The sequence below is a fragment of the Momordica charantia genome, assembly GCF_013281855.1.
Source record: "Momordica charantia cultivar OHB3-1 chromosome 11 unlocalized genomic scaffold, Mcharantia_2.0 BLBB01000011.1, whole genome shotgun sequence".
Classification (NCBI taxonomy): Eukaryota; Viridiplantae; Streptophyta; class Magnoliopsida; order Cucurbitales; family Cucurbitaceae; genus Momordica; species Momordica charantia.
Window position 1 is genome coordinate 470,068 of NW_028275159.1, and position 25,780 is coordinate 495,847.

At 38.1% G+C, this 25,780-nt stretch overlaps 5 protein-coding genes and 1 non-coding gene across 11 annotated transcripts; 3 read left to right on the forward strand and 3 right to left on the reverse strand.

Annotated features, from left to right (window-relative positions):
- Nucleotides 1–22: 22 nt before the first annotated feature.
- VAR1 (FtsH extracellular protease family) lies at nt 23–3,091 on the reverse strand. Its single transcript, XM_022277024.2, has 5 exons — nt 1,649–3,091; nt 1,158–1,404; nt 888–1,071; nt 421–592; nt 23–334 (listed from the first exon to the last, which is right to left on the reverse strand). Exons 1-5 carry the CDS (start codon nt 2,957–2,959, stop codon nt 113–115), a joined length of 2,136 nt encoding a protein of 711 aa, XP_022132716.1. The 5' UTR covers nt 2,960–3,091; the 3' UTR covers nt 23–112.
- Nucleotides 3,092–3,657: 566 nt separating this feature from the next.
- On the forward strand, nt 3,658–3,730 carry TRNAK-CUU (transfer RNA lysine (anticodon CUU)). Its single transcript has one exon. It is a non-coding gene; the product is annotated as a tRNA-Lys (tRNA).
- Nucleotides 3,731–4,654: 924 nt separating this feature from the next.
- LOC111005567 (NADH dehydrogenase ubiquinone 1 beta subcomplex subunit) lies at nt 4,655–5,959 on the reverse strand. Of its 5 annotated transcripts, none has more exons than XR_002600751.2 (5): nt 5,749–5,959; nt 5,334–5,379; nt 5,179–5,229; nt 5,040–5,116; nt 4,655–4,942 (listed from the first exon to the last, which is right to left on the reverse strand). XR_002600751.2 is itself a non-coding variant. In XM_022277129.2 (4 exons), the coding sequence occupies exons 1-3, from the start codon at nt 5,850–5,852 to the stop codon at nt 5,179–5,181; spliced, it is 201 nt and encodes a 66-aa protein (XP_022132821.1). In that variant the 5' UTR covers nt 5,853–5,959; the 3' UTR covers nt 4,655–4,960. The 5 variants fall into 5 exon arrangements, 3 of the variants coding, with proteins under 3 accessions (XP_022132821.1, XP_022132809.1, XP_022132798.1); XR_002600749.2 differs by having other exon boundaries at nt 4,655–4,953; XM_022277129.2 differs by lacking the exon at nt 5,040–5,116 and having other exon boundaries at nt 4,655–4,960.
- Nucleotides 5,960–6,650: 691 nt separating this feature from the next.
- LOC111005527 (butanoate--CoA ligase AAE1) lies at nt 6,651–8,768 on the reverse strand. Its single transcript, XM_022277045.2, has 2 exons — nt 8,376–8,768; nt 6,651–8,293 (listed from the first exon to the last, which is right to left on the reverse strand). The coding sequence occupies exons 1-2, from the start codon at nt 8,571–8,573 to the stop codon at nt 6,830–6,832; spliced, it is 1,662 nt and encodes a 553-aa protein (XP_022132737.1). The 5' UTR covers nt 8,574–8,768; the 3' UTR covers nt 6,651–6,829.
- A 2,132-nt stretch (nt 8,769–10,900) lies between these two features.
- Nucleotides 10,901–14,630, forward strand: LOC111009062 (putative CoA ligase CCL5). Its single transcript, XM_088120099.1, has 5 exons — nt 10,901–12,285; nt 12,497–12,642; nt 12,973–13,040; nt 13,983–14,085; nt 14,304–14,630. The coding sequence occupies exons 1-5, from the start codon at nt 11,052–11,054 to the stop codon at nt 14,421–14,423; spliced, it is 1,671 nt and encodes a 556-aa protein (XP_087976225.1). The 5' UTR covers nt 10,901–11,051; the 3' UTR covers nt 14,424–14,630.
- Nucleotides 14,631–15,878: 1,248 nt separating this feature from the next.
- On the forward strand, nt 15,879–25,169 carry LOC111022345 (Ubiquitin-like superfamily protein). 2 transcript variants are annotated; one of them, XM_088119788.1, is made up of 18 exons: nt 15,879–16,205; nt 17,215–17,362; nt 17,549–17,666; nt 18,287–18,382; nt 18,465–18,598; nt 18,835–18,912; nt 19,624–19,818; nt 19,928–20,000; nt 20,134–20,255; nt 21,595–21,759; nt 21,842–21,913; nt 22,476–22,596; nt 22,677–22,964; nt 23,032–23,156; nt 23,258–23,464; nt 23,681–24,319; nt 24,501–24,653; nt 24,853–25,169. In XM_088119788.1, exons 2-18 carry the CDS (start codon nt 17,237–17,239, stop codon nt 24,919–24,921), a joined length of 2,781 nt encoding a protein of 926 aa, XP_087975914.1. In that variant the 5' UTR covers nt 15,879–16,205; nt 17,215–17,236; the 3' UTR covers nt 24,922–25,169. The 2 variants fall into 2 exon arrangements, with proteins under 2 accessions (XP_087975914.1, XP_022155231.1); XM_022299539.2 differs by having other exon boundaries at nt 15,880–16,205; nt 19,624–19,809.
- Nucleotides 25,170–25,780: the final 611 nt, after the last annotated feature.

Consider the following 25,780-nt stretch of genomic DNA (forward strand, 5'->3'; position numbering starts at 1 on the left):
AATCAATTAAGAAAGTATGCAATTTTGTGAAATCAAGTGAAGTGATTAGTTGATTAATCTTTGTGTATTTGACATTTTATAATACAATGCCGTGTCCATATGTTTCTATCATCTATGCAACATATAACTCAGCTTTTCCGTCGATGAAGAGGCTCATGAACTCTTCCCCGTCCACGGTTTCCTTCTCGATAAGGAGTTGCGCGAGTTTGTGAAGAATGTCGATGTGTGTTGTGATGATCTGCTTCGCCCTCGAATATGCCTTCTCTACCAACTCCCTAACCTCTGCATCCACAACATCTGCAGTTGCCATGGAGTAATCTTTCTGGGATGACATCTGCAAGTTCAAAACATTCATTATAACTTAGTCTGTCAAAATATGGAGGTAACCTGAAACCTGAATGCAGCGACATTAGAGTATACCTGTTGACCTAAGAAGGGGTTTCCGCCCGGACCGCCAATTGCAATTTGTCCGATCTTTTTACTGAATCCAAACCTCTCAACCATTTGCCTCGCTACTCGAGAGACTTGCATGAAGTCGTTCGATGCACCCGTTGTCACATTGTCTTCTCCAAATATCACCTCCTCGGCCACCCTACATTGGCCATTAGATGCAAATTGAGTATCATATAAGCTTAAAGTACCTAAATAACTAAATATAAACACTTTTCACCCTTTCAAAAGTCATACTAAAATTTCCTTTTAACTCCTAAATCCGAAAGTAAAGATGATCACTGCGATACTCGTAGAAGTTGTCATAAAATAAAATTTTCCTTTAAACTCCTAAATTCAAAAGTAAAGAATGATCACAGCGATACTCGTAAAATACTGTTGAGTAATAAGCCAGGTAATCTTATACATGGCAGGGATGAATTTTGAATAATATATACCTTCCTCCAAGGGCAACAGCCATCTGATTCTCCAGGTAGCTTCTGCTGTACAGTCCAGACTCGAGCCTCTCTTCACTTGGAGCGAAAAAGGTAAGTCCACCGGCTTGCCCACGGGGGATGATCGATATTTTTGCCACGGGATCGTATTCTGGCATCAATGCACCGACAAGAGCATGCCCTGCCTCTGCATTTGGAGAGAAAGAAAAAAGATTTTGTTAATAAAATTGCAAAACCAGTTAATGTAACAACTATGATCCCATTCGCACATACCATGGTAGGCAACTAATTTCTTCTTCTCGTCCGAGACAACGGCATTCTTCTTTTCTGGTCCTGCAATTATTCTCTCAAGAGCATCTGATATCTCATCTTTGCTTATTTCCTTGAGATCACGCCGGGCTGCAAGAATGGCTGCTTCGTTCATCAAGTTCTGCAAATCAGCTCCAGTGAAACCGGGGGTTCTCCTCGCTATCTTTTCGAAGTCGACATCTTTAGCAAGAGCCTTCCCTCTTGAGTGCACCTGCAGGGCATCGGTGTGTCATTTCAGGGAGAATATAGAGAACTTAAAACATTAACAAAAACTGAATCCGACAGATGTTCTAAACTATGATACTACATTGTAGATATATATAGCACAATAAAAACAAAAATGGGCATCTTTTGGCTCTGTTTCTACGGTTGATACATCTTAAAATCAAGTATGACCATAAGCATAAGTGACTTGTCTTTGAACTTAAAACAAGAGGAGTTTCCAATGCACTGACCTGAAGAATCTTAACTCTACCGGCAACGTCGGGTCGGTCGACAGTGACTTGTCTATCAAACCTTCCGGGCCTCAACAAAGCGGAGTCAAGAACATCTGGTCTATTTGTAGCTGCCAACACAATCACACCTGAATTACCAGAAAAGCCATCCATCTCAGTCAAGAGCTGATTGATCGTTTGCTCTCTCTCGTCATTCCCACCTCCAAGACCAGCCCCTCTCTGTCTTCCCACAGCATCAATCTCATCAATGAAGACAATGCAAGGGGCTTTGGACTTGGCCTTCTCGAACAAGTCCCTCACTCTCGAAGCACCCACACCCACAAACAGTTCTACAAACTCTGAGGCAGCACACGAGAAGAATGGCACACCAGCCTCTCCGGCCACGGCCCGGGCCAGAAGAGTCTTTCCGGTACCAGGAGGTCCAACGAGGAGGCACCCTTTTGGGATTTTGGCTCCAAGAGCAGTGTACTTATCAGGGTTTTTCAAGAAATCGACCACTTCCTGCAGTTCAAGCTTCGCTTGGTCGGCTCCGGCAACATCAGCAAAAGTCACTCCAGTTTCTGGCACTTCTTGGAATTTGGACTTCGATCTTCCAAAATCCATTGGCCCGCCTAGTCCACCAGGGCCGCCGGGTCCGCCCTGGGCGCGGCGGAAGAGGAAGAACAATCCGGCAAAAGCGAGGAACGGGAACAACAAATTACCAATAAAACTGAACAGACCGTTTCCCGTATCGCCTTCGGACACCGAAATATCGACACCATTCATGGCTAGAATGTCGATGAGATCAGGGTCGTTGGGGACAATCACGGTGGCCCGGCGGCCATCAACGGCGGTGAGCTGAAGCGCAGAGCCGTCTTTGCTAAACCTAACTCGCTCCACCTTGCCCTTCTTCACCGCATTCAAGAATTCGCTGTATCGCCATTGGGTGCCTTCGGGAAGGTCCGAAGGCGATTGGGATTGGGGTTTAGGGGCAGTAAGAAGAAGATTCTGAGAGAACGGGGAGGAGGTTGAAGTACTGGGACTCACCGATTGAGCTTCAATTACCGGAGGAGGCGGAGGCGGTGGAGGGGAAGCGTCATCCAGAGCCAGAGCTTGCGGCGCAAGTGAGGAGAAAATTAGGGCAGCCAAAGTAGCTTTCGATGGAAACTTAGGTCTGTCGCTAAGAACGCTCCGCGTAAGAACGAGCTTCCTCTTCGGAAAAAATGGCAGAGGCGTCGCCGATCTGGTAGTTTTGGGGGTCGGAGGAAAGATTAAGGTCTTGGTTCCGAAGAAAGATGAAGAAAGAAGGAGATTTGTGGCGGAGGAAGCCATAATTCCGACGAAATTTCCAGTAGCTTCTGATCAGATTGATGAAACTGGTGGAAAAGAGAGTAAATATAGAGAGAAAATGGCGAGAGAGGAAGAGCTGCGAATTTGGAGAAATTGGGTCCAAAGAAATGGGTGAGTTTGGTTCAACTTTCTATCCGCGCCATGGATTCAACAAGTGTTAGCGTCTCGTCCACGTGTATGCTTAAACTCCAATTAGTTCTTCCTTCGAATAATTTTCTTCTCTTTTGGTTCAATAAACTTTTCTGAAAACTTTTCTGAGGTATATATAATTACTGTTGAGTGCTGGTTTTGGTAAAAGTTGAATTATTTTAATAAATAGTTAACCGAATTAGATAATGGATAGATGAATGAATTATAAGGCATTTAAATATAATTCATCAGATTTAACCTCTCTTTCTAATCAAAATATAGTGAATTCGAATCTTCACCACCTACATGTAATTCAAGAAAAAGAATTATAATAAATTAAGATTGAATTTAATATTACAATTCCATAAATATTAAGTGTTTTGATTGTCATAAATCTTGAATCGAATTCTTTTAAATTAATGGATTTTGTTCAAACAAGTATTTTGTTTCTTCCAAGAAAGTTATTAAAACAACCAAATATTTTATTAAAATATAAAAACATCAAAAACTGTAGTAAGACATAATACTTTCTCATCCATTGCACATCGACAGCCCGTCTAGCTCAGTTGGTAGAGCGCAAGGCTCTTAACCTTGTGGTCGTGGGTTCGAGCCCCACGGTGGGCGATATTAAATTTTTTATAATTTTTTTTTTCCCGGAAGATGCTTTATAGTCACCAAACCTTTTTTCCTTTGGCAGGCAACAGATAATTTATATATGCTATAATATTGTTATCGTGTGGTTCGCCCTATCAAAATTACATCTTCAAGACCCAATCAAAATCATGAAATTACGCAAAACTCCATCAAATTATATAAGAAGTTACCTAACCTCATTCTTACAAGTTGCAATGTTGTTAGTTGCAATGTTGTTCGTGAAGTAGACGCACTCGAAATAAATGCCTCATATAGAGACATATCTTGCTCGTCTAGTGAAAATTTTGGATTTCCATGAAATTTAACCGCCCCAATGTGCTCTTAGCAGAAATTGCAGGAGGAAAAAAAAGGGGAATTCTTTGTAAAGAAAAATGTCAATGCATTTTCTACATCAATGTGAAAAATGGAATACTTTCATATGCATTACAGAAAACAAAGTACTTTTGTTCAGAGACACAATTTACCCATAAAATCGTGTGCTTTTGTATAAATTACTTTAATGAACCATCTCTCTACCGGCCATACTCTCCAGAGCAAGCAAGCAGGCACTGAGCATTGAAATTGTTAGCAAAGATGCGAGAGCTATGCAGCAGGTGCAACTGAGGCTTTGGAAATTTAGCATTAAGAAAGCTGTGAGATTGGAATGCTCTTTAATAGATATTTCTATGCAGTGTCGATGTCTATTGAATTAAGTTGCTTTATGTGCAGTGGTAGAAAGCAATTAAACTAGTAGTCCCTCTGTCGTGACACTAAATTCCAGGACAAATAGGCATTCACGAATGCTTCATCTCCATTGGCTGCATGAATTCAGCCAAAAGAAATGAAGTGGAATGCAATTGAGCATCCTTTCAAGACAACCGAGGATTGGAAGAATGGAAGAATTCATGCAACAGATAATGGGAACAGAGAGCAAACTGTATTCAGAAATAGGTACTGATTTTGCTTCAACTCAACAACAGCAGGAGATTGAACATGAACACAAATCAAGTATTCAAAACACATCAGAAGAATTCGTGATTACAAGGTAAAATGTTGAATTGATGTATCAGTCACTTGGCTGTCACAATATCCTTATTTCAACAGAACTTGGCAAATATGGTATTCGTAATTTCAATCAAACAGGAAACCTGCAGCTGAAGCCTTATCGTTCCCGGTTCGCCCGTGGTTGGACGGACAGCGGGCCTACAAAGAACCTGAAAGCTTGTTAACAAAACCACACACCAAGCAAACCAATTTAGTAACGAAAGAAGCAGTCACATGCCCGAAGCACTCATATTACCTGATGGTTAAGTGGTTAATAGTTCAGTGTGGCACTACAGCAGAAAGCTATGACACATTTTGTTTCGACTTTTTTATCTATAAAAATTGAGAATTAATTGGGGAAAACTGAAAAGAGAGGCGAGTAGTTAAAAGGGTACCTAATGCTCATGTCCATGGTCACCGTGGCCCTCCCATGGATGTCTCCAACCCTAGAAGAATCAGCAGAAAGTTCACATAAGTAAAGTTTTCTTCTAAAGAAAATAAATTATAAGTAGAGATGTAATCTATGGTTTTCAATTGCAGTGACTATCACCAGTACTACAGGTCCATCTTGCTTCGCCCTGTATAGCACCCAAAACCTGAAATATAATAACCAATAATTTGGTCAAAACACAGATTTCGAACCACTTCGAACACCAATTTTTCAATCCTGCAGATTCTGTTTGTTTTCTAATTTTCCACCGAGACATCAAATTGTATACGAACTATTAAAAGATAGAATCAAAATAATAGTAAAACTCATGACTTCGCTCGATCGCGATGAAATAATTTTGAACAATGCGAGACGCACAGATCGGAGAAGATACAAAACTCGGAAAGACAGAGAAAAAGAGTAAAGAGATAAAATTAGACAGAACTAATGGCGCGGATTGGCTAAAACTTAAGAATCAATTGAGGTTCCTTCAATGAAATTGGTGATCGGGAATCGGCAAAGCTAGGGTTTATACCACATGACGGCGCACAAGCCCTTGCCGGTGACGGTGTGCCAGCGCTTCGGCTGGTGTATGGTGATGCCCTTGTAAGTTGTACCCGCTCCATGCCCACCTCCCATATTTGGCCTCTGCACTTTGAATTGCTCTGTAAAATCTGATTGCAGAAATGATCGAGTGAAGAAGATGAATCTGGGAAGAAGAAAAAAACACTCGAAAGATCCGACTGTTGTGTTTAGTTTTGGGGGAAGCCATAAAATGGGCTTCAAACGGGTCATTCCATTAAATGGCTTTTTCATTCGGCCCATTTTATTAGGGCCCATGGCCCATATAGCAGTTCCAACTGTATCCAAACCTCATACATAACCTAAAAGCCGAACCCACGTCTCCTAGGCGAGCTATTAATACTAGATTAGACTATTAAGCAATTTTTATATAATTTATAACTAGTTTTAACGAATTATATAGTTTTATATAGTATATGCTATTTTATATATTACTATGTGATATATAAATATTTATTAATTTCACTATTATTTGTTATTTTCAATATCCTAATATTAATACTAGATATATTATTTTTATATAAATTATGTGAAATACATTCAATTTTGACCATGGTAGGTGTGAGATCAAACTTCCCATAAAATTAAAAAGTAAAATTATATTTTAATTTTAATCATTTTCCCATGCCAAGAAGAAAAGATAATTTAAAATTAAAATATGTACCACATATGCACGTAATGACATTTATGTTAAAAACACTTACGACAATTTAACTTTAAGCACACTATATTCAAAATTTTATATATTATTCTAAAACTTAGAAACTAAATATAATTCTCGTCTAAAAGTGTATTTTAGTCTATTTTTACATGATATAGTTACACAATATTAAATTAATACATATATATAACTAATGAGGTTTAAAACTGAATTTTATTTAAAAGATGAAAATCTCCGTTAAAACAACACAATCCTTAGAATTTATAAGCTATAACTTTGAATCGAACCCCACGGATAAAAGTCTACAAATAACCGATGCCAACCAAGACCAGAACGCCATTAGCTCTTCCCTCTCAAGTTTCAAGGTGCATTTTTACAGTTTGCTAATCCTCTTTGGAAGGCTACCCATGGCCCTAGCCTCCTCTTTGAGAATAAATTTCTGAGTTTTTCCCGTTGAAGTTTTCGGCAAATCTTTAAATACGACGCATCGAGGAGCCATGTAATGGGATAGGTGCTCTCTGCAGAACTTTATGATCTCTTCTTCACTAGCGCTACGCCCATCTTTCAACTTCACAAATGCACATGGTGTTTCTCCCCAATGGTCATCAGGTCTTCCCACAACAGCAGCTTCCAGAATTGATGGATGACTGAAGAGTACAGACTCAACCTCAATTGAGCTAATATTTTCTCCCCCGGAAATTATGATATCCTTCGAACGATCCTTCAATTCTATGTAACCATTAGGGTGCCTAACCCCCAAGTCCCCGCTCCTGAACCAACCGCCACTAAACGCCTCTCTTGTGGCTTTAAGATCTTTCAAATATCCATTCATCACAGTATTGCCTCTAAACATAACTTCACCCATAGTTTTTCCATCAGCTGGAACACTCTTCATGGTGATAGGATTCTTTATGTCCATTTCCTCCATACCTACGTGCTGCAATCCTTGGCGAGAATTCAATTTTGCCTGTTTATCCTCATGAAGGGAATCCCATTCAGGTCTCCAACTGCAAACAGTTGCTGCACCATATGTTTCTGTCAAACCGTACGTGTGAACCACAAAAAACCCCATCGCTCTCATCTTACAGAGCACATGAGAAGGTGGTGGAGCGCCACCAGTCATCACAGTTACCTTCCCAGGGAGTGGCTTCTGTTCGATAATTGGTGCATTGATAATCATGTTCAACACAGTCGGTGCACCGCCCATATGAGTAACATTGTGTCGAGAAATGTTAGCAAAGATTTCTTTAGCAGTCACAGTCCTCTGGCAGATGTTGGTGCCGCCTTGTGCAGCCACGCCCCAAGTAAAACACCATCCATTGCAGTGAAACATTGGCACAGTCCACAAATACACAGGGAGTGGCGACATATCATTAAGAAGAACGGTAGACAGAGTATTCAAATACGCACCTCTATGGGAGTAAATCACACCCTTTGGTCTTGATGTTGTGCCAGAAGTATAGTTAAGAGAAATTGGATCCCATTCATCTCGAGGTCGCCTGATCTTGAAATCAACTTCTCCCGTGGCTAAAAGGCTCTCAAACTCTAGATGATCTGGGTCGATGGAGTCGGATGGTCGACCTTGACCAAACTCTTGAATAATGACAACAAGAGGCGCCTTTTTTTCTCTTCTCTCGAACATAACTTTGATGGCTCCCTTCACAACGTGTAGAAACTGGTAGTCCACAATAATGATTTTGGCTTCGGAATGGGTTAGCAATGTAGAAACCATTGCTGCATTGTGACGTATGTTGAGGGTGCAGAGAACCGCACCAGCCATTGGTACAGCAAAATGCAGCTCGTACATAGCTGGAACATTCGGTGCCAAAGCAGCAACCTGCAGGTCCAGAGAAAATTAATTAAATCAATAATTGTAATGGAAACGGATATGGAAATGGGAGAGTTTTGTGAGTACAGACCACATCTCCGCGAGCGATTCCCAAGCGGACGAGCACAGAAGCGAGCCTGGTACAACGCTGGAGTGTGTCTCTCCAAGTATATCGGAGGTGTCCGTAGACGAGTGAGATTCTGTCGGCATAGACGGCGGCGGAGCGCTCCAAGAAGGTGATTGGAGTGAGAGGCGCGTGATTGGCGGAGCAGCGTTCCATGCCATCCATGGATTATGCAGGCGATCGACGGGACGGGAGAAACCAGTAGCGTGAAACTTGAACAGAAGATTAGACCGTGGTTTAATTTGATTCTGGTGGGCAACGAATCTGCAAATTTAGAAAACCTCAGCTGAAAAAATATATTATGTTGCAGGCAGTGAGGGAAGAAAACATCTGGTAGTGCGTGCGGGGACATGAGGGGCAATCAGCATGTGAGTTATATATTTAAATAATTATTTATTAACTTTACCATATTATAAAAAACTACATTTTTAACCTGTTATTAGTTATTAAAGTTTGTAGGTAGGTGTCGAATCGACATTTTTTCACGGTTAGTAGATGAAGCGTGAATCACGTTGATTTACTCTCTCTTTTTTTTTTCTAATTTATTTATAATATTTTTCTTTTTACTCCCTCTTCTCTTCCATTTTCTATTTTTCAAAATCCTCCCTCGCCTCTCTCTTTCCCATTTCCTTCATTGTTTCTGATCTTTTTTTCTTTTCCGTCTCCCTATTTATTTTCTTCTTCTCCTCTTTCCTTTCTTTCTCTCGTTCTAAGCCCCTATTTCTTTCTTTCTCTCACTAGTTCCATCTTCTTTCAATGAAAAGTCGACAGCAATGGCTTTGAGTTTTTTTTCCTTCTTCTTTTCGAGCAAAGGGCATGGAGTGGGGGGAATTGACGTTCAACAAAAACCAAAGAAAACCGACCCGTCCATGGTCGGTTTATACAGATAGATAAAAATAATAGCATTGACCAACCGAAAATCGGAGGGCCTACGGTCAGTTTTGTGCCAAAACCAAAAATCAAAGGAAGGACAAAAATTGTGCAGACATTATTTTTTTTTTCTCTCTTCTAAGTACAGCAACTTGAGGTGGAGGAATTCAAAGTCGCAACCTCATGGCTAGAGATAGATGTCCATACCATTTAACTAAGATTATGTTGGTCGGAGCATTACTGTTGGTCTTGATATTACCCGGCTAAAACATTTTTTTGAAAGCTCTTCTATGGTTTGTTTGCAACTAAAATATAAATAAAATTAAAAAATAATCTTTCAATTTCATTACAGTAAAAAGGACAAAATCTTGCGAGTCCAAATGAATTTGCCTTTCATCTTCTTCCAAACTTTATAAAGCAATTCGACTATTTGTGCATTTATTAAACATACATCTTTCTTCGATTTTGATTAGACGGCAAAAATAATGATAGTGGTGGCGATGATATTAATTAAGCACTAGATTTTGATAGCTTTACAAAAAAACAACGACGATAAGTTGAAAACATGGTGGTTCATGAGAGTGGAGGAAGTATTCGTATTTGATGCAAATCTTCGATATTATTTTACTTATCACCATGCATCTCAAATAAATAATAAATAATGATGGGCAGGATAAAAGGGCATATGACGAAATTATGTAAAAAGTTCTATCGTCGTAAATAGAAATAGGGTCTTAATTCGTTGGAAGGTCATAAATCTATTGTAGCGTGTCATAAATTCGGACTAGATCTCCAAACCGATCCGAACAAGACATGAGCACTCATAAGGGGTAAAGAACTAGAAAGAAGGAGCTTAGACACAATTGTGGTGTCCATATATGACCATCTCATTACTCGTTCGGTAAGATTTGGGATACATCACAAATCCTAAGAGAAATTAATGCTCGCTCAGTCTCTGAGGTGCACCACGATCACGATAAGATGTCATTCACCTAACCATAAATGACCGCCTATAAAAAAAAGTCGAGTTGATCTACAATTACATGTACATCTTAACTCGTTTTTAGATTAATCAACTCGGATCTCCACTGACTAGAAAATCGAAGTACTCACTTTTCTTTTGTAAATTCTTTTCTCCACCAAGATTCACCAACGATGTTTGAGTGCCAATTTCATGTTCAACCATAGTTATCTCTATTATCCTATTTGGTTCACTTCTATTTATCTTTATCGATATTTTTTTAGTTACTAAAATAAATTTCAATATTTGTTTTTAACATAAAGCATTATTAAAAAAAAGGACTAAACTTTATTCTCAAACAGAAAATAAATACAAGGGCTACACCTGCAAAAAAAAACCATAAGAAAGGTGTTGCCGTCCAAATATTACGAAACAAAAATAAAATTATTTAATTTTAAAATTAAAATAAATTGAGCAATCAGAAATAAAGGATCGCAGACATTTATTTCCACACGTTCGGAATTCAATTTCCAGCATAATTTTCTCGTTAAAAAATTGCGAGCCGGAAATCGGAAGTCTAATAGTGGCAAATCCATACACGCTTTTTTTTTAAAAAATAATATAAACGAAATTATTATTTATTTTCAGAATTAAAAAACAGGTTGACCAGTCAACGACGGCGGCTCTGCACCTCCTATACATGCGAACGCGAGGACCTGCACGGCCACAAACAGTCTCCACCTTCTACTCTCACTTCTCTCTCGGACGGCGCCGGCGATTCACCCTTCTCCACCTACTTTTCCGACAGTCAAATGGCGCTCTACGGCGGCGGCGACAATCCCGCAGTGGATCCAAGAAGCGGCTTCTGCAGCTCCACTAAAATCTTCCACAGCAAACGCCGCCCAATCCCACTCCCACCCAAGCAATCTCTGAATGCGACGTCGTTTATCTCTTCCCGCCCCCACAACGGCAAAATCGCACTCATCGACGCCGCCACCGGCCAACATATCACCTACTCCCAACTCTGGGAATTCGTCGATTCCGTCGCCGCCGCTCTCTCCGACATCGGCATCAGAAAAGGCCACGTCATCCTCCTTCTATCCCCAAATTCAATTTTCTTCCCCATCATCTGCCTCGCAGTCATGTCCATCGGCGCAATCATCACCACAACCAACCCACTAAACACCGCCCAAGAAATCGCCAAACAAATCGCCGATTCGAAGCCGATTTTGGCCTTCACAACCCAGCAACTGATCCCCAAAATCGCCAGTTCGAATTTGCCCATAGTCCTAATCGACGGTCAAAATGAAAACCCCGCAGGAAATAAAGTCAAAATCGTGTCGAATTTGGGGGAAATGATGAGGAAAAATCCAAGCGGGAGCAGAATTACGGAGCCGGTGGAGCAGAACGACACAGCGACTCTGCTCTATTCCTCTGGAACGACAGGGGCGAGTAAAGGCGTGGTGTCGTCCCACAAGAATATCATAGCCATGGTTCAAGTCGTCGTGACGCGATTCAATTTAAGCGACGGGGAAGGAACTTTCATCTGTACAGTTCCGATGTTTCATATTTATGGCCTCGTGGCGTTCGCGACGGGGCTTCTCTCGTCGGGATCGACGATCGTTGTGTTGTCGAAATTCGAGATTCACGAAATGCTGTCGGCGATCGAGAGGTACCGGGCGACGTTTCTTCCCCTCGTGCCGCCGATTCTGGTAGCGCTCGTGAACGCCGCCGATCAGATCAAGGGGAAGTACGATTTGAGTTCGCTGCGTACGGCACTTTCCGGTGGAGCGCCGCTGGGGAAGGAGGTGATAGAGGGGTTTGTGGAGAAGTATCCGAATGTTACGATTCTTCAGGGCTACGGCTTAACGGAATCGACCGGAATTGGGGCGTCCACCGATTCTCTGGAGGAGAGCCGGCGGTACGGCACGGCGGGGCTTCTGTCGCCGAGCACGGAGGGGAAGATCGTGGACCCTGATAGCGGCGAAGCGCTGCCGGTGAAGCGGACGGGGGAGCTTTGGCTGAGAGGGCCCACCATAATGAAAGGTAAAAAATGGCAAATGGCCGACATGATTTTACCCAATTTGACACGTGGTCCTTGTTCGGTACTGCAGTATTTGATATTTGTTTCGTTCAAATAAATCCAGAAAAGAAAAGTTAAATTAAGTCTTTAATAATTGGAGCAATGTAACGGCAAATTACGGATTTAGACAAAAAGGGCGGAAAAGTGATTGTGGCTTTGGTTGTTTTGTTGCAGGGTATTTTGGTAACGTGGAGGCCACGACCTCAACACTTGACTCGGAGGGATGGTTGAGAACTGGAGATCTGTGTTACATTGATGAAGACGGTTTTATTTTTGTGGTTGATAGGCTTAAGGAACTCATCAAATATAAGGGTTATCAGGTAATTTTGATTCATATTGTTTTTAATTTTCATTTTTTTACCATCGTAGATATATATATATATATATATATATATATTGAAAACTATTTATTAAAATATAATAATCTTTCTCTCTCTTGTATTGCATTTTTTCTCTTCATGCTTACAAAAAAATTAATGAGGGTCCAGAGGAATCTCCAATTGGCTATAGATAGCTACATACAATAAAAGTTTGTTTTATTTTAATGAGAAAAATTATAGAGAACATGCTCGTTCGCATATATATATATATATATATATATATATATTAATGTACATTTGTTTATTTTGTTTGTTTAATGTTACTTTCAGGTCCCTCCTGCTGAATTAGAGGCTTTATTACTTACTCATCCTAATATCTCTGATGCAGCTGTGATTCCGTAAGTTCAATTTTTCCATGGATCTTAGTTTTTTACTTCAATTCAACCAAATGCTTATAAAAATTTTAGTTAATTCTATAAAATGTTTGTTACTTAATTAATTTTTTGTTTTACACATGCCAGAAGAAAAATTTTATAAACCATTTGAATTGTTTAATTCAAGGGAGTTAAATAATAACAAGAAAGAATCAAGAGCCACCTTCAAACTTCAAGACTCTTTCCTTTTTTAATAATTTGTATTTGTATTTTTTTCTCTTTCGAAAAATTAAATCTAAGGCAATGGCCCCACATGATTGGGATCTTTTGAATAATAAAGTTGAGTAGGTTGGGATAATATGTTTTATTATACCATGGATTGTTTATTCAAGGAGCTAAACAGACACAGCAATAGAATATTCAAAAAGTATATAATTTGTGATATATATATATATATATATATATATATATATAATAGAGTAAATAAATAAAAATATAAATTGATAAAGAAAGAGTGGGTTCCTAAAAAAATATACTAAAACTATATATATAGTTTTAGTATATTTTTAGTTTTAATATATATATATATATATATATAAATATGAGTGATGGTTCGAACCTTCGAACTTTTGTTCGAGAATATATGTGTGAGCGTTGAGCTGCTCAAATTATAATTGTAGTTGTTTTGTTCTCTTTTTTCTAATATAATGTAATTTTAAGGATATAAAAAAGGCGAGTTTCAAAACAATTTAAAATGAAGCTGACTTTGATTAGGAGATCATATGTTAGATGGACATCTATTTACAAATGTCTTACGAGTATCATGCATAGGTTTGTTGACTATTTTTTAAATTAAACACTCACTAATTTCTCAAAAAATAAAATTAAATTAAACGCTCACTAAAAATACTACTTTTCAAATTCCGGTGAGTTTATTTATTTATTTAATATTTGTTTGTATTTCAGGTATCCGGACAGAGACGTTGGACAGTATCCAATGGCGTACGTTGTGAGAAAGGGTGGAAATGACATTTCACATGAAGATGTAATGCAATTCATTGCAAAACAGGTCATTAAATTTCTCTGTTTTACAGTAACGTGAAAAATTCTCCTTCGAATTGTCAGCCGTTGTTGATAAAAAAAAAAAAATTGTTTTAAGAACGATGCAATGTTTATAACATGTATAAAATGAAGTAGAGCTCGGTAAAAAAAAAAAAAAAAAAGAGTATTTTATAACAAAAATTTGATTTACTTGTGGAGTGAATATTTATTTATGGAATTGTACAGGTGGCACCGTACAAGAGAATCCGGCGGGTGGCTTTCGTGGACTCGATTCCGAAGAATCCGTCGGGGAAGATCCTGAGGAAGGATCTCATAAAGCTCGCGACCTCTAACTCTAAACTCTGAATCAACAAACGGAAGAATCAGTTGTCTTATCCACACGGAGCTGCTGGTCCCACTAGTAAATACTAATTCTGTTGATTGCGACGCTGTCATTTTCTATCTTCTGCGTTTACATTCTTTTTCTTCCGTAGATAATAAATACTGGTTTCCGGATTTCTCTCGACTATTTATGTTATTTAATACAATAGGTGGAGTAGGAATTTCAACTCACGACCCTTCTATCCGAGGTAGATACTTTGATCAGTTGAATTTTATTCGAGTGGGTAAGTTAATAGACGTTAAAATATAATAGGAATTTATTGCAGATACAACGTAATAAAAGTTGAACATATAGTATTCATGATTTGATTGGTAATTACTGTCAGATTTAAATTTTATGCTTATTCTATTTATTTTATTTGTAAATCATTTAATTACAATTTAACGATTTAATCTACGTAAACTAACATAAGTATAACTCAACTAGTTTAACTATTGTGAGTTTGAAACTTCACCTTTACATCTTGTACTATGAAAAAAAAAATTTAACGTATATGTTTTGTTTATTTGTATTGACGAAAATGTTTATTATATATAGTGGGACTAATTTCAAGTTTTAAAATAAGTTTGATTAGTTGTTAAATTGTTAATAACAAATAATAATGGTGATTAAAATATTTTTTTGTTTTAATATTAGGGATTAAGGTAAAAAATAAATAAATATAGAGCGGAGATATTATAAAACTAAAATAAATCAAATATAAAAAATTTAGGGATTGAAATAGTTGAATGACAATAATAAAATATGTTGGACAGTACTATATACAATGAAATTTCATCGAGGATTAATATATTTATCAAACTCGGTAAAGCGGCTTCGCTCCTTCCCCTCGTGGCTAGATCAAAGTATCTCGAACATTATCCATCCACTCGCCAGCTGCAAAGAGGGTTTGATTTCTATTACATGCGATGTGGCGAAAAAGACTAATTCAAGATATGTCTTGCCTTTTGCTTTTGGGAAGGGAAGATTAAGAAAATTCTATTAATGGCGGCTTTTTCCAGACCTCTAGGAAAAGCATGAAAAGAAAAAGGCTTAGAATGATACAATCCTAACCTCCTACGGCAAAATAGGTACAGTGAAAGATTAATAGACCGGAAGTTCGAGACGAAACCTGAGTGGATGTGTGACGATTTTTGTTTCGCCTCCGCCCTCCCGTGCACCTGCCTTAGGCAGAGCCGATCCCGCCCTCACCAGACAGGCAACCATAGGTCATAACGCACTCTTCGGACAATAAATCCATTAGGTGGTAACAAGGAAAAAAACATAAGTGATGAAAATTTGAAATTCTAAGACTACGTTGCATTGGGCCGACAGACTGGGCTTCGTGGGCCTGGCTTAAGTCTCGAAAAGTAAACGAAAACGGCTAATCGCAAGCAAAGATCATTACGAAACAGCGAACAATCCATCTGAAACAAAAAACGCACCGTTTTGGCGTTCTTCTTCTCTCACCTCCGGTTTTACTTTTGGACTCCGTTCTCCGTTCTTGATAAAGCCAATTCGCCGTCGGGAAACTCTAGATCTTTCTGGAAGCATTTTTTATATAACATCTTCGCTATCCTGCCCCGTCCCTCCATCATCGCCTTCGGAAATTGCGGTTCTGCGATTGGATTGAATCGAACTCCGACAAGAAAAGGATTTCGCCGGTGGTGTATTCTGATTCTTGACGACATTCGTATCCGTCGGCGCCGGGGCTTATTGCCGTTGCTCGTACTGTCTCTCTCGGTTTCCATTTCTCGTCTCAAGAGGTTTGTTTTTCGTTGCAGTTTCCGGAAAACCTATGCAGATAATGTATCTACGATTATTGGATTGATCGGGATCGTTGAGGTTTCTTTTCGTTGTTTGGATGATTATTTCCTTCGATTGGATCTTCACCTTTTCCCGCCCTTTTTAGTTTCCTGGATGATTTTTCTTGTTTCTATTCATCATCCATAGCTGTTGCATTTCCTCGACCATCATCTTGGATGGCTCTCAAGTGAATATGACAACTTCTTCGTGCTCAGAACTGTGCCTGTACGATTTAATCTGGCTAGCTTTTGGCGTAGATTGAGTACTTATAGATCTATATATCTTATCGTTGCACACTGTTCTATAGGCGCGAATAGAGGTATCTTAAATTATAGCTCCGCTACTCGAAATTTGAATGATGGAATTTTGATTCCCACCCAGTCTTCTCTTCTTGCGAAATCATTTTACCATGTTATCCATCTTTGTGGTACCCACGTCTAGTGCTATATGTTTTATAGGGGACGACGAGTTGGTGCGGCTGCTGCACGCCAGCCAGTTCCCTCAAGATAAACCTTCGACTATAATTTGGTATCTGATCGCTTCCCAAAAGAGATGCTATGTCAATCCAAGAATAAGGGTTTATCTTGGATAGTTCGGTACCCTTTAGTCGTATATCTTTGAACTGTAATATATTAATGTGGAAAAAGACACTTGCATTTGCAAATGCAACTGGAAACTGAAACTTCAACTCCTCTTGGCTTGTGCTATTTTTATCATACCTTCTCTTAAAGAATGGTGTTCTTCTCTTTGTAATTTTGTCCGGACTTTAACATTCCTTTCTATTGGAATTTTTACTCTTTTGGTTGTGCATTGTGTTGGTGACTTAACTTCCATGTATTTTTAGTTCGCTTTTGCAAATATCTGTTTTGACCTGTTCTTTGGCAACTTATATCTTTCTTACGACCTCCATTCATTGAGTGGAGGAGAGGCTTACAGAGATCGAGTTTCTGAATGCACCTTTTTGTTTAGGCGGTAGTTGCAGTTGAATAGCATGGCAGACCATTCAAATGAAGGTTCCAGCACCAGCAGTATTTCTGGGGAGACTGCAACTTCGGTTATTGAGCTAAACATCAAGACTTTGGATTCACATATCTACAGTTTTCAAGTGAATAAAGATGTAAAAAATATTTGTTTTTTTTCTTTGTTTCTTTCTCTTTTTTTCTTTTTTAAAAAAATTTAAATTGTGAGGTACATAAATGTACGAGAAAAGAAAATTGTAGGAATTTCCTTTTTCTCTATATTCAATTTTGTTACCTCTTCGTGAGCATTAATTACATATTTGCTTTGCCTGTAATCTATTTAGATGCCAGTTCAATTATTCAAGGAGAAAATTGCGAATGAAATAGGAATACCAGTGAATCAGCAACGTTTGATATTCAGGGGAAAGGTCTTAAAGGATGAACATCCGCTTTCCGAGTATCGTATCCTACCATTTTTTACATTCAGTATATATTTCTAACATTTGTAAGGAAGATTGCATATCACGCCTTCCTTTCTCTTTTCCAACTGGCCACCATGTGTATTAGTTTTCTTCGTAGCAATGTGTAAGAAATTCCATAAAGCCTTCTTGTTTCAGTTGAATATAATGCGTCCAGTACATGAATCATTTTTCCACATTTTTCGTGTAGGGTGAACTTGATCTCTGACCTGCATTTTGGATCTGAAATTAGTTGGATAATAATCTTTTTGTATCGTTATGATTGATATGCATGATTAATCTGGCGGTACAAGATAATTTCTTTTATATAAGCTTTAGCATATTAGTTGATATTGCGGATGGGATATTTTTCATTACTCTAGTAATATTAGATGAATGTATGGTACTTGCAACTGTTTTTTCTGACGAGAGTCGTATAACTAACAGCCCTAATGCTTGGTTATGTTCATTATATGCTGATCGTCGGATTATATCTTTTCAGATTTGCTGTCTTGACAAATTTGTTGTTAAGTCTAAGTTTTGCTGCCTGATGGTTCTTTTTGCGCAATTGAAATCTCTTGTTTATGGATTGGATTTTGCATGGTAGTTTCTTAACCCTTTAAGATTTGGAAAATGGACACACGTTGCATTTAGTTGAAAGACAACCAGCTCAGCAACAGGCAGCATCCGATACAAGCATGGGTGACAGAACTGCGAATGGTATACCAATAATTGGTTTGAGAATTTATGAACTCTTGGGATATTGTTCAGCTTCTTAAGTTTCCTTTTATTTGCTTCTTAGTGCCTTCATCAACTGGTAACGAAGCTGGAGCGGGTGCCCCTCGAAATCGTGTTGGACAAATTGCACATAGTGTCGTTTTAGGAACATTTAATGTTGGTGATCAAGGTGAAGGCCTTGTTCCTGATCTTTCTCGGGTATACAGTTTAATTTTCTTTATTTTTTCCTTCATATCTTCCTTTTATTTACACTCATGGATATCAAAAAGACAAAAAATCCTTTTATTTATTTGTTTATCATCATCATCATTACTGTTGTTGTGTTTATCATGGACTTTCATCTTATATAATATATTTCTCATGCCAAGAGATATAATGGACGTTGAATTTCGTATCGCTCAGTAGGAAATGAAACAAAAATTTTTCCCCCCCAGGTTATTGGGGCAGTTCTGAATTCTATTGGAATAAGCAGCCAAAACACAAATGTTGCAAGTGGGATGCAGTCTACCTTGGTAAGTGAGAAGTTCTTCTTTATCTTTAAATGATAAATGGTGTATATTTCCATGAAAAATCTAGAAATTTTGGGAAGTTGGGGATATCATAGTTTTTAGGTCTCTCTTTGGAGCCTTTTGAATAGGGTTTCTTTTGTGACCATTTTTTTTCTTGATTAATGTCAATGGGAGTAATTTTTTGTAATATCCTTGCCTTTGAGTTGATTATTCCACTAGAAGGATATTTCCTTTCTTCTTTCTCTTTTGTCTTTTTTTTTTTTAAAATAATACCTGCCACACATTCTGGTCGAAACAGCACTTGTTTTGATGCTGTACTCTGTGTTCTCTGTCATCCAGTCAATTATTGCCTCTGATTTTTGTTGTTCTCTCCTAGATTTTATTCGTTATTTTTTTTTCTTTATATTCCACCTCAAGTTCATGGTTTCAGTTGCTTTCAGCACCATTTTCTCTTATTCTAGCCTCTGACCTTTAGATTTATGGTGACTTGTAGAACCATAAGTTGTTGCAAATGCATTTTCATTTGGTGGCATTGTGAATACGCTTGAGATGTAATTTGTATCCCCCCTCCTAATCTTGTCTGCATTGCCCATATCGTACAACAGTTTTTTGCTTGTTTCTGTGTGAATGTGTATGTATGTGTGATGGTTGTATATGTTTTTTTCTGGATCTGGTATAAAATTCTAATAGTTGTTGGTGGTTATACTCTTAAAGCCAAACAATCGTGGCACAGCAAGTCAAGGAAATGAAACATTTAGAGTTAATGTTGGGGCTGGAGGACAAGCAACAAGTCAGGCACAAACTGGACAGGCATTTCCCAGCCAGCCATCACAAAGTTTTCCTCACGTGATTCAAATTCCACTTGCCAGTGCAGCTGTTTCAGTTCCTTCCATCCATGCGGTAGAATACGTAGCTTTTCTTTATCCATGGCAAAATTGTGATTTATATTGCTTGATAGAATTGGTTTCTTGGTCAGTTGGTTGTCATATTGATTATTTGTTTACCTTCTACTTTTTAGCCCATTCCCGATTCTCTGACAACAATTTCCGAGTTCATGAACCGTGTCGAGCATGCAATATCTCAAAATGGGGGTAATCGTTGAAGCACTATCAACAATTTGATACTAAAATAATTTCTTAACTGAGCAGCTTTCTTCATACATTGATATTACTCAACTTGTTTTGGGGACTAATAACAATTTCTTTACCTTTTCTAATAATGCAGGAGATCTACCTAGGGTGGAACTGCCTACCAATCCCCAAGGCTTGCCAACCCCTGAATCTTTGAGCATTGTCTTGCGACATGCTCATCGGCTTCTAAGTGATTATGCCACATCTTCACTATCTGTAAGTACTATATCTAGTTACATTACTTGAAATTAAGGGCATAGAAGTTATGTCGGAACAATGAATTGTTGATCTGTTTCATTCGACAGTTGTAGATTTTCATTCAGGCATTATGGGATATGACAAATTGGTAGACTAGCCTAGCTTTTATTGGTGTGTAATGACATGTTTTGGATTTGGCTCTAGATGAATCTAGCTTCATAATATGCGAGTTAGTCAATAATTTTATTATTATTGAGAATTGTACATTTTTGGAAGCATTGATTATTTAATATATATGTTCAATGTTCTCGTTCCAATGTCTATGTCCGATTCTATAGTATTTTTTATATCCCTTTTTTTAATTAGTTACAAAAAAGCCAATGAAAAAAGGTTGAAAAGTAGCAAGTCAAGACAAACACATTCTCAAAGGAAGTACAAGAACCTCATCAAGAGTCCAGATGAACAAAAGTTGGGACAAATCTTTAGAGTTATGTTACTGTCGCAAAACATTTATTTCTAGCTCAATTAGATCGAGAAGTATATGTCCAGATTATATCTTATGTTCAAACATAAGATTAAGAATAGCATTGCCATGGTATTCAAGCTCTATCAATTTGCTCTCTTCATCTTTCTTGGGTCTTTCTTTTTGTGATGAAAATGGAGCTTTTCTCTTATGATGAGTGCTCATGGATTTTACAAGCTGCTGCGTGGAAAGCAAGTTTTTGTTTTTGTTGTTTTTTTAAGATTTTACTTTTAATAAGTAAATTAGTTTAGTTGATTTTTTGGGGTTTGAAATTTGTTTTTTTTCTACACTAGATTTCATTTGGAGCATTTCTTTGCTTGGAACCGTCACTGGTGGATGGTACTTCTTCAATGTCCATCAAACATTGCGTTTTTTGGCATTTATTGATTGTATTTTTATTTAATTATTTTTAATAAACAATTAAGTAATTTAATTATGAAATTGTAAGCATTAGCTACCACGTTTTTGAAATTTAAAAAATTAATTAGATTCTGATATTCTTGGTCCTCCTAAGTTCCTTTAGACTTTCCATATTCCAGGAACTCAAATGAGTTGCATAAGAATCAGTGGTTGTGATTCGAGACAATTATGAGGATGTCCATAATATTTCTTTACGTCGCATTATATGAATTAATAAATAATGTGCTCGTGGTTATATGACCTAGAATGCAAAAAGTATCGTGTTGGTTGTTAATAAACTCTGGAATAACATAGTTCAGATTCTACCTTATGCCCTCGATGAGATTGCAATGAGTTTTATACTTCGGTGCAATTAGTGGATTTTGCACTCCAAGTACTTATCTTATTCTCTATGGATATGTCAAAAACATTTAGCGTATTGCGGAGTGTTTGGAGCAAAATGGCTCCTCCACTGATCCCACCGTGAGGGGTCAAATCCAGGAAGAGTCGGTACAAGTAGGACTTAGGACACAACAAATGGGAGCGCTTCTTCTGGAACTTGGTCGTACAATCTTGACACTCCGTATGGGACAATCATCTGTAAGCTGTTGTCTATTCTGTTTTATACAGTAGTTTGATTTGCGATTAGAATTGTATTAACATTTCTGTTTGCTTGTTGCAGGCTTCGTCAGTTGTTAATGCTGGGCCAGCAGTTTATATCTCTCCTATGGGGCCAAATCCCATAATGGTTCAGGTTAGAGTGACTGTTTTTCTAATCAATTTCTAAAATTTCTATCATGCAATTAACTAGTTTCTTTTATGTGCATTTGGAATATACTTAGTTGCAAAGTCAATCATGCTCTTGTTTTGAGTTGTACTCACACTGGAAGGTTAAAATCCGAGTTATGCTCTTTCTCTTACTTTTCTGGAATAATTTATTTCTCTTGTTGCATGATATGATTTGGGGTATCCTAAACCAAGTGCTTCTGTGGTTGAATGGAATTTTTTTACACTAGAATTATATTTTGCTGTTGTATGCCTTCATGGATGGGGCAGTTCTAGTTATAATTTGTATTTTGTTAAATATGTAAAACGTTCATTGCAATACAACTGTTATGATTTTGGTACGTTTCTTGAAAACAGAATTAATACATTTTTGGCACCTTTTTTTTAACCATCATGAGTTATAGATAGGTAACAAAATTTTGGGGCTTTTCTGTTAAATATTGCCTTTGGTCATCCTGCTTAATTTTAGTATCAGGCCCTATGCTTTTGTGATTATTCCTCCTCGCAAATCACATCTTCTCCTTTTACAGCCTTTTCCCCTGCAAACTAATCCCCTCTTGGGTGGTTCTGTACTATCATCAAATCCAGTGTCTGTTGGTGCAGTTGGTATTGGAACTGCCCCTAGGCACATCAACATTCATATACATGCTGGTGAGGATGATATTGTCTTGATGTTCTGTGTCGTCTTCATGCAATGTGCTCTCCCCTAAGTTCTGCCACCTTTTCTGTAGTTGGTACCAGGTCGAACAATGGGGATGGAGAACCTGCAGAGCGCCACAGTGTCAGTGGCTCTACTGATTCAGGTGTATCACAGGCACCTCCTATGAGAAGTGTTATTGAGACTGCCATTCCACATCCTTTGGGTGTTTCAATTTCTGCTGCTGTGCAACCTGGTGAAGGTGTTTCCTTTTCCGAGCCTCCTCCCGACTCTGTTTCACTATCCTCCCTTGTGGCTGATGTCAATTCACGAATTAGAGAATTAGTTGCTAATGTTGGAGGTGGTACCAATACTGAATCAGGTATATTACTTGTTTGGTCACTCATTACATTTTTTTCACCTCTACTTAACATCTTTCTTTTATTCAGGTCTAGGGCAAACGGCAGTTCAGAATTCATATGTTGGTTCTGGAGCAGGGAGTGAGACAAGGGACATGGCTGGAGAGTCGAGTGAGTCATTACCTGGGCATAACCCTGAAAGTGGAAGTGAGAAGGTAAATATTTTGTACAATAAATTTCTTCCTCATCCTCCAGTTTTTTTTTAGCTTGTATTTGTATTAGATTAAATGCTAAATCTAGTTTTAACAAACCACAGATTGTAAACACAGACAATATTTGTCGAGATACAGGAAGGGCTGTAAACTCAACTGATTTACCGACATGCTCTGGTGGTAGGGGCTCTGAGGGTGTTGAAAGTAATGGAGAAAATTTTCAAAGTCAGGCATCTTGTGAGAAGAGCATGGGAGCTGGGTCTGCCCAAGCTGTTCCACTTGGACTTGGAATGGGAGGTCTGGAACGTCGGGTAAGCCGAAACTATATATTATTGGATTTTGATTTTTATTCATGTTGTAATATTAAATTTATGTTCTGGTGACATATTGTTGAACTATACACGTTTTGCCTATTGGCAATGGGAGCACTTGGATTTCATTTCTACCAAATGGATTTCTTCATAATTTCTTGGATTTTAATTTGCAATTTCCTTCGGTTTCATTTTTTTAATAAATTGGTTGATTAGAGGCGAGGCAGACAGCAAAGTCCACAGGTTAAGGGGGGTGACGGAGGAACCAGCCAGGGTCCTGCAGGCCAGCCGTTCTTACAATCTCTTGCGTCTAGTGCTTCTATGAATACGTCTAATGCTCATGAGCCCTCTTCAGCCCTAGGATCGACTGTTGGCCCAACTGTGGATAGCAGATCCTTGCATGGGCTAGGTTCTGACGGCCAAATTGATCTAGCAAGCAGTATGTCTCAGGTTTTGCAGAACCCTGCTTTGAATGGACTATTGACAGGCCTTTCAGAGCAAACTGGAGTTGGCTCTCCAGATGTCTTGAGGAATATGTTGCAACAGCTAACGCAAAGCCCTCAGATGAGAAATACAGTCAATCAAATTGCTCAACAGGTCGACACTCGAGATCTTGAACACATGTTTTCTGGGTCAAGAAGAGGCCAGGGTGGTGGTCTCCATTTGTCGAGGATGTTCCAACAGATGATGCCAGTCGTTTCTCAAGTGCTTGGAGGAGGGCTAAGTCAACCACCGTCCTCAAATGTGGAAAGAGAGCCAATGCAACCACCCTCCTCAAACGTGGAAAGAGAGCCAAGGCCTCACAGTGCGAGGTCTGGTAGTGGAGTGGATACACCTAATGACCAAAATTTTCAGGTACATTTAACATGACTATTGCATTATTCTTTCAATGTACTATTTTGTAATTTGTATTGTCATTTTCATGCATGCTATAATTTATCTGTCTAGAGGACGCAATAAAAATTCTGTGACTTGTTGAAGTTATTGTTTTTGCTTGTTGAAGTTATAACAAAACTAATAATTTTATGTTGTGTAGATTGGGATCGAAGATCTGGCTGGAAGGATTATATCTACCAATTCTCCTAGGGATGTCTTCCGTGCTGTGGTAGAGAGTTCAGCTCGGCTTTCTGGCAGTAGCAGTAGCGAAGATATCACAAACGAGTTGTGCAGCAACGAGAGACTTGCTAAGGTAAATATTATTCTTGCATCATCCGAAAATACTTAAGTTATAACTGCTGAGAATCTATTTTTCTAAACACTTGTTTTAAAAGAACGAGCTGTAAATTTTTCAATGACAGTACACGAGTTAGGGCCTAAGTAACAGATGAGGATGAGGATGTTGAGAATTTGATTTGTATGGAATTTAAGCGGGTTGTGGATTCTTGTAGGAATATGTAGAGATGTTATCAAGTGATGTGAACCGACGGCTACAGGGCAATTCAGAACAGGAGAAATAATACACATCTGCGGAAGGATATTACAGATTCAGTGGGGCTTAGATGGTAATGGTGATTGGACAATGTTTTTTTTTTATGGTACAATGCTTCTCCAGCAGACGATGCTCGAAAAGTAAGTTATGTTATTACGTGGCTTTCGCCTTAGCTTTAATTGTAGATCTTTAGGTTGTAAAGTACTTTGTTTTGGCTGATATGACCGACTTATTTTCGGATTCTTTCAAGTTTATTATGAAGTTTCATATTGTTTTTGTGGGTGCGAGTGACCCTTTATTGTGTAAGTTTCTAGAAGAAGACATCGACTTATCGCAACGAATACCGTGGATAACTTTCTTTTAGATATGTGTATGTGTGTTTCTTTGAAATTTGTTTGGCAAAACAATTAACAATAATTAATAAATCATAAAGAAAATAAGTGCCAATCTTGGTATTGTTATCACCATGGTGACGAAAGGTATAAGTTAAGCTAATCTTTTTCATTCGGGATTCTTCATTTGTTTGGAATATTAGATATTTGTAATTATAGGTACGGTATTCTTAAACAGTGTGCAGGAAAATACTTTTAAACAACGTTTGTTTGGCAAAATTTGTACTATTGTTTTCATAATATCTTTATCAATAGTGCTATAACTTATATATTAAAATATATTTTTTCAAATATAATATAATATCATTTGAATTCATACATTAATTTTGTTTTTATTAATTTAATATTGTATTTTTATGTCAATTTAGTTGATGTTCGCTAACTATATTAAAAGAGTAAAATGAAATAGTGTACACTAAAAATTAAGATATTATATTGATAACTAAAGTTTGTTCTATATATAAACGTAGTTTATGAATATAATTAGTTAATGAA

What these genes read in the sequence shown, in the direction of transcription:
- LOC111009062 (XM_088120099.1), top strand. Translation starts at nt 11,052, where the DNA reads ATGGCGCTCTACGGCGGCGGCGACAATCCCGCAGTGGATCCAAGAAGC. An exon ending in AGGGCCCACCATAATGAAAG is followed by an intron (nt 12,286 to 12,496) that starts GTAAAAAATGGC and finishes GTTTTGTTGCAG; the next exon opens with GGTATTTTGGTAACGTGGAG. An exon ending in TCAAATATAAGGGTTATCAG is followed by an intron (nt 12,643 to 12,972) that starts GTAATTTTGATT and finishes TGTTACTTTCAG; the next exon opens with GTCCCTCCTGCTGAATTAGA.
- LOC111022345 (XM_088119788.1), top strand. Translation starts at nt 17,237, where the DNA reads ATGGCAGACCATTCAAATGAAGGTTCCAGCACCAGCAGTATTTCTGGG. An exon ending in GGGTGACAGAACTGCGAATG is followed by an intron (nt 18,383 to 18,464) that starts GTATACCAATAA and finishes TTTGCTTCTTAG; the next exon opens with TGCCTTCATCAACTGGTAAC. An exon ending in CCATCCATGCGGTAGAATAC is followed by an intron (nt 19,819 to 19,927) that starts GTAGCTTTTCTT and finishes TCTACTTTTTAG; the next exon opens with CCCATTCCCGATTCTCTGAC.
- VAR1 (XM_022277024.2), bottom strand. Translation starts at nt 2,959, where the DNA reads ATGGCTTCCTCCGCCACAAATCTCCTTCTTTCTTCATCTTTCTTCGGA. An exon ending in GTAGAGTTAAGATTCTTCAG is followed by an intron (nt 1,405 to 1,648) that starts GTCAGTGCATTG and finishes GATGCCCTGCAG; the next exon opens with GTGCACTCAAGAGGGAAGGC. An exon ending in GCTGTTGCCCTTGGAGGAAG is followed by an intron (nt 593 to 887) that starts GTATATATTATT and finishes TGGCCAATGTAG; the next exon opens with GGTGGCCGAGGAGGTGATAT.
- LOC111005527 (XM_022277045.2), bottom strand. Translation starts at nt 8,573, where the DNA reads ATGGATGGCATGGAACGCTGCTCCGCCAATCACGCGCCTCTCACTCCA. An exon ending in GAATCGCTCGCGGAGATGTG is followed by an intron (nt 8,294 to 8,375) that starts GTCTGTACTCAC and finishes CTGGACCTGCAG; the next exon opens with GTTGCTGCTTTGGCACCGAA.
- LOC111005567 (XM_022277129.2), bottom strand. Translation starts at nt 5,852, where the DNA reads ATGGGAGGTGGGCATGGAGCGGGTACAACTTACAAGGGCATCACCATA. An exon ending in GGCTTGTGCGCCGTCATGTG is followed by an intron (nt 5,380 to 5,748) that starts GTATAAACCCTA and finishes ATTATATTTCAG; the next exon opens with GTTTTGGGTGCTATACAGGG. An exon ending in AAGATGGACCTGTAGTACTG is followed by an intron (nt 5,230 to 5,333) that starts GTGATAGTCACT and finishes TGATTCTTCTAG; the next exon opens with GGTTGGAGACATCCATGGGA.